The sequence below is a fragment of the Penaeus vannamei genome, chromosome 8 (genome assembly GCF_042767895.1).
Source record: "Penaeus vannamei isolate JL-2024 chromosome 8, ASM4276789v1, whole genome shotgun sequence".
NCBI lineage: Eukaryota > Metazoa > Arthropoda > Malacostraca > Decapoda > Penaeidae > Penaeus > Penaeus vannamei.
This window is the reverse complement of record NC_091556.1, coordinates 46330952-46335951: the sequence shown is the minus strand read 5'-3', so window position 1 is coordinate 46335951 and position 5000 is coordinate 46330952. Positions and strand designations below refer to the sequence as shown.

At 60.2% G+C, this 5000-nt stretch overlaps 1 protein-coding gene across 3 annotated transcripts in view; it reads right to left on the bottom strand.

Moving 5' to 3' along the window:
• The window catches only part of LOC113824616 (serine/threonine-protein kinase WNK1), a 160021-nt gene that overhangs the window by 112459 nt on the left and 42562 nt on the right, over positions 1–5000 (bottom strand). Inside the window, exon 1 of one of the 3 annotated variants that reach the window (XM_070124789.1) lies at positions 2194–2990. The exons of the other annotated variants lie outside the window; for them this stretch is intronic. Within the exon in view, the coding sequence (XP_069980890.1) occupies positions 2194–2366 (173 nt within the window). The 5' untranslated portion in view covers positions 2367–2990. Of the gene's footprint in view, positions 1–2193; positions 2991–5000 lie in introns of those variants that run through there. 3 annotated transcript variants of the gene reach the window in all.

The window sequence follows — 5000 nt, the reverse complement described above, 5'->3', positions numbered from 1 at the left end:
CACGGATCGCCCTTCGGAATCCTCGAATCGATAAATCGCCGCCGTCTTCCGGGAGCACGGCCGCTTGAGCCTCACGGCGGAGGGCGCCTTGCAGGCCTTGTCCTGCGGACCGGGGGATCGGCGACGCCCTCCGGGAATCCCTGGGCTCCCGCGGGAAAAAATCGGCGCAACGGCAATTCGTCTCGTATTGATCAGCGGCTCCTGAACGCGGCGGCGATGGGCACGAGAACCGCTCCTGCCCGGCGGTCCTCGTCAGCGCCTCGACGCCAGGACGCGCCTCGCCTCCCGACGCCGCACCGATCTCACCTCGATGCGCTCGGGAGTGACCGATGCCGACGACGTCCGGGCGCTCGCGGCCACCGACGCATCCCGGCGACGCGGGGGATGCTGCTGCCACTTCCCGGCGAGCGGCGACGGCGCCGCGGGTTCCGGGAAAAGCTTTGGTGGGACGGAAAAAACGCAACAGGGCGGCTGCATCGCTTCCCTGCCGAGAAATTTCTTCAATGGAAATAAAGTGGCCTTCTAATGGAAATAAAGTGACCTTCTAATAGAAATGTGCGTCTTCACTAAGTGACCCACGTGGCCGCACCACAAAATTTCTCTTTTCAAAAAGGAAAAGGAAAAAATGTGTTGCAGGTTGCCTAATGCCACCTCCCCCGCCCGCCCCCGCCCTCTGTGAAGGAGGCTCACACCAGGAAGCAGTTGCGTGAGAGAATGTAAAGCGGTGTGTGCAAGTGCGCGCGCGCGCTCGTTACCAGGAGACAGGGAGAAGGAGCGAACCGCGTCAGCCTCCTTGTCTCACGGAAGGAATGCTGGGAATGTCAGAAAACGTTTCATGTCAATTCCGCTCGATGAATGCTCCCGCGGCCGGCCATCTCGCTGCGGGATGCTCGCATCACGCCCTCGCCTCCTCGAGCAGGTGGGCAGCCTCCGGACAAGGCTCGCCGTCCTCTCCCCGAGCGCAGAAGCTTCCTCTGAGGCGGAGGGTGTCGCGGCTCATGCATGATCTATCCAGTCATGCATATTCTCGCGAACTTGTTGCCGGCACCAGGATGCCTCCGAGCTACTCCGAGCACGGCTGCGGAAGCGCTCGAAAGTTCGAAAATAAAAGACATTCCTTCCTTCAACAGGTGCTGACGGAGGCCACTCCTGCCATTCCATGTAAACATAGATAAATGAAAATATTTTTCGTAACCTCCCTGACGCGAACCAAATATTTCTTAACAATGACGCCTTCCATACTTGATCGATTCTAATATTATTAATGCGCATTCATCTTCCAGTCAAATTCTAAACAGAATTGCGAGACTGAAGTTGTTCTACGAAAAGCACTAAATGTCTCCCTGCTCAGAACGCAGCCTGCAAGGCCAGTGCCCCGTGCCCATCTCCAGCCCTGTGCTCCCAAGCTCACCTGTGCGAAGACCGTCACATGTAAATAATAAAAAAGGGTGGAGTGCACAGTGGGACATTGCGGTGCATTGGTGCTCTGCTGTTTTTCCTTACTTAGAGAATTCCACTGGAGTTATTTGGTTAAAGCAAGACCTTTTTAGAGGAGGAAGAGGTAGCTTTTCCACCCGGCCTCTATCGGCCTCCCACACACTGGCGAGGGAGGGCGCGCCCACACACCCGACGGGCGGCAGCTGTGCACGGCCAGAGAGGGGCGGCTGCAGCGGCCCTCCGTCCTCTGCGTGGATTGCAGGGATTGCATGGATTCTATGCACAAAGAGAAACCAACAAGACCTTGCATGAGTTGTTCGCAGTGTGGAGTGCGCTGAAAGAAAAGTCATCATTTTCTTTTGTGTCCAAATGCTCGTGGTCAAACCTGTGATCTGGGAGACTGACTAACTCTAATGAGTATGACGAGGAACCATTTACATCGGGCAATTATAACCTGCGGCAGCGGCAGCAGCACAGCCACCAGGCACCCCGGAGAACAGATCTGCTTCGGCCTGAGAGTGGCACTCGCAGTCAACGCAGTGAGCGAAGAGGAGGCAATGCAGGGCCACCGCGAACCTCAGCATCTAATCACAGTCTGTTAGAGAAGGAAACTCCTTTAACAGCGTTGCTGCCACTGTGAACCAGCGTCCTCCCATCCGTGTCACCTGCGGCACCGCGGGCGCTGTGCTGCTGTGCTGTCGCTGCCGCAGGCCAGGGCTTCAGGGTGCTTAGCTTAGGGAAGGGTCCGGCGCGTACCTCTTGCGGTAGTGGCGGGGCACGGAGCCCAGCCTGGAGCGGGCGCGAGGGCTGGAGGGTCGTGAGGTGCCAGCCCACGTGTTGACGCGTGGCCGCCCACAACCTCCGCCTCTCCCACCCATGTCGTCTTCCAAAACCACGCCCATACCCAGGCCCACGCAGCACACCCTCATGCCCAAGGCCTAGACCTCTCCCTGCCCACACGCCCGTCCGTGGGGCCGGCGTAGGCGTGAGGGCGTGAGCCGGGAACGCTGGCGTGATTCGCACGGCTCGTCCGAAGGCGATCCATCGTCCCTGCACGCCCGAGTCCTGGCGACGGGCGACGGCCGCCCCGCTGGCAGCGCCCAAGGGCCACAGCTGGCTACGGTGCTCCTGGAACCACCTGCCGACGCCTCAGGCTCATCAACCACACTGTCACTCGAGTCAGGGCTCTCCTGCGGCGCTCGACGAGTCAGTTCCCTCGAGCACGCCCGGGGCAACTCTCGCACGGGCTGCGGGCTGGCGAGGCCGCCCGTGGGGTCACCATCACAACACCTCCACAGCACCGTCGAGGCGGGCGTGTGGGGTCACTTCACTACGCACTGTAAATCACGCAATCCCGGTCAGCCAAGCCCTCCTGCTGCACTGGAATCCCGCGAAGGATCGCCGGGACCGACTGTCACTCAGCGCTCGGGCAGACTCCTAGCGGGCGCGGCGACGGAATGCGGCAGACGAGGTCAATCGGGTGACACATGAGAGCAGCGGCCGGTTAGTGTCCTTGGTGGCAGCTCCCGTCCGACTGTAGCGGCGAGCCGCGCTCCACCCATCGCCGCCGCCGCCGCCGCCCCCGCCACCCGCCTCCACCGCCTCGCTCCGCCCAGTCGCTAACAAGCGCCCACAAACACCTATCGTATTACCATCATTACGGGCTGGCGACGCACCCAATCGGCGGCGGATGACGTCCTCTCGTCCAGGGCGACACATCCAGGCCGGCTGACGTGCACATGCAGCCGCGCGTGCGTGGACCGGCCGTATGGTGACGTCTACGGCTTCTCTGTCACCGCGTCGCCGCCACGACGGGACCGCCAAGACCCTTTCGCTTCGCCAGCGGCGTTCGTCGCCGTTGCAGGGGTGACGGAGAAGAGGCTCCGTAGGCCTTTAAGTGGGCGCATGATAACAAGGGGGGAGGGGGGACATACCACGCATGGCATGCAATCACTGAGCGAGCGACAGAGGGCGCATGCCTGTAGTAAATGCAGGTGTCTCAACACGCCTTCAATGAATACTACAGTGATAGGCAGACTTCAATAGATACAGAGACATGACAAGGCTTCACGTCATGCGTGACGCGGGCGACGGCAGAACGCGGGAGCGAAAGCTGACACGGAATAGCAATTGAACAAAAGCAAGCGTCCGGAGTGCGTATGAAGACGCACACTTGGACTCACCAGTTGCTCGGAAATGATCGCGACTTACTCGAAAACTTTTCCCCCGTCGCGGAAGCCGTGTGCAAACGGCCCAGCACCCACCAACTAGACGGCCAGTCACTTCAATGTGATCAGACGCGGAAAGGAGCGAGAAGGGGCGAGATCTGCGGGGGGGGGGGGGTCGGGCCACGAGGTGAGGGCCAGTGCCACCACGTGAGCGATGAACGCGCAACATGCGGCAAGCCCCCCACCCCCACCCCGGCGTCTTTCTGCCGTCGCCGCCAGCGCCCACGTAGCAGAGCAATTCCTTCACTACCCCTCTTCCTCCAACTCCCCAAGGACACTCGAGGAAACGGCCAGGAGACGAGAGGAAAGGGGGCGCTGCGATCGGCGGCCCGCAAAGGTCAGGCCCCCCCGTGCCCGGCCGATCGCTCGCCGGGGTCTGTCATGCAGGCGGCGCGGGATAAAAATACTCCCGCCGCATGAAGCAGAGCGAGCGGCGCAGAAGGTGGCGCGCCCTCCGAGAGCCGGGCCCTCAGCGAGAGCCCCGCGGGGAGGCGGATCCAGCGTCAAGAAAGTCGGTCGCTCGAAGGAAATCCAATTCCGGACCGTAACCCTCCCGGAGCCCCCGTTACGTAACGCCGAAGTCGCTCCTCGAGCTTAACGTAATGTGTGTGTGTGTGTGTGTGTGTGTGTGTGTGTGTGTGTGTGTGTGTGTGTGTGTGTGTGTGTGTGTGTGTGTGTGTGTGTGTGTGTGTGTGTGTGTGTGTGTGTGTGTGCGTGCGTGCGTGCGTGTGTGTGTGTGTGTGTGTGTGTGTGTGTGTGTGTGTGTGTGTGTGTGTGTGCGCGCGCGCGCGCGTAGGTGCGTGCCTGGGCCCGCCGCGCGGCCGCCCCGAGCTTCCTCTTTAACCGCGGCCGCGAAGGGCGCCTAATATCTGGCTTCCAATCGGCGAGGGCGAGTCCGACGGCCCGACCCGACTTAATTGGCCGAAAGGAATGTCGGGGAGCCTCTTGTCTTATCGGAACAGCTGTTTTATGACAGGAAGAGATAATAAAGCAGATAAGGAGGATTTCCCATCTTATCGTCGCTCCTTCTCTATCAATAGATTTGACCAAGTGTTTTGCTCCAAGTTAATGAATGGAAAGATAAGCGCCTCTCTCCAACCCCTCTTACCCCTCTCTCTTTTCTCAGGCTCCCTCTCCCCTTTCTCCCTCCCTCCCTCTTTCCTTCTTTCTTTCCCTTCCTCCTCCTCCCCCGCCGTGCCCCTCTCCTTCAGCTGCCAAGGAAAACTCGTCCTCAGGCTGGACATCTTCCACACTCCTTTCCCAGTGGCTTGGACATCTCTCTTTCTCTTTGCCTCTAACTCCAACTTGAGGTAAGTCTTAAGGTAATTACACCCT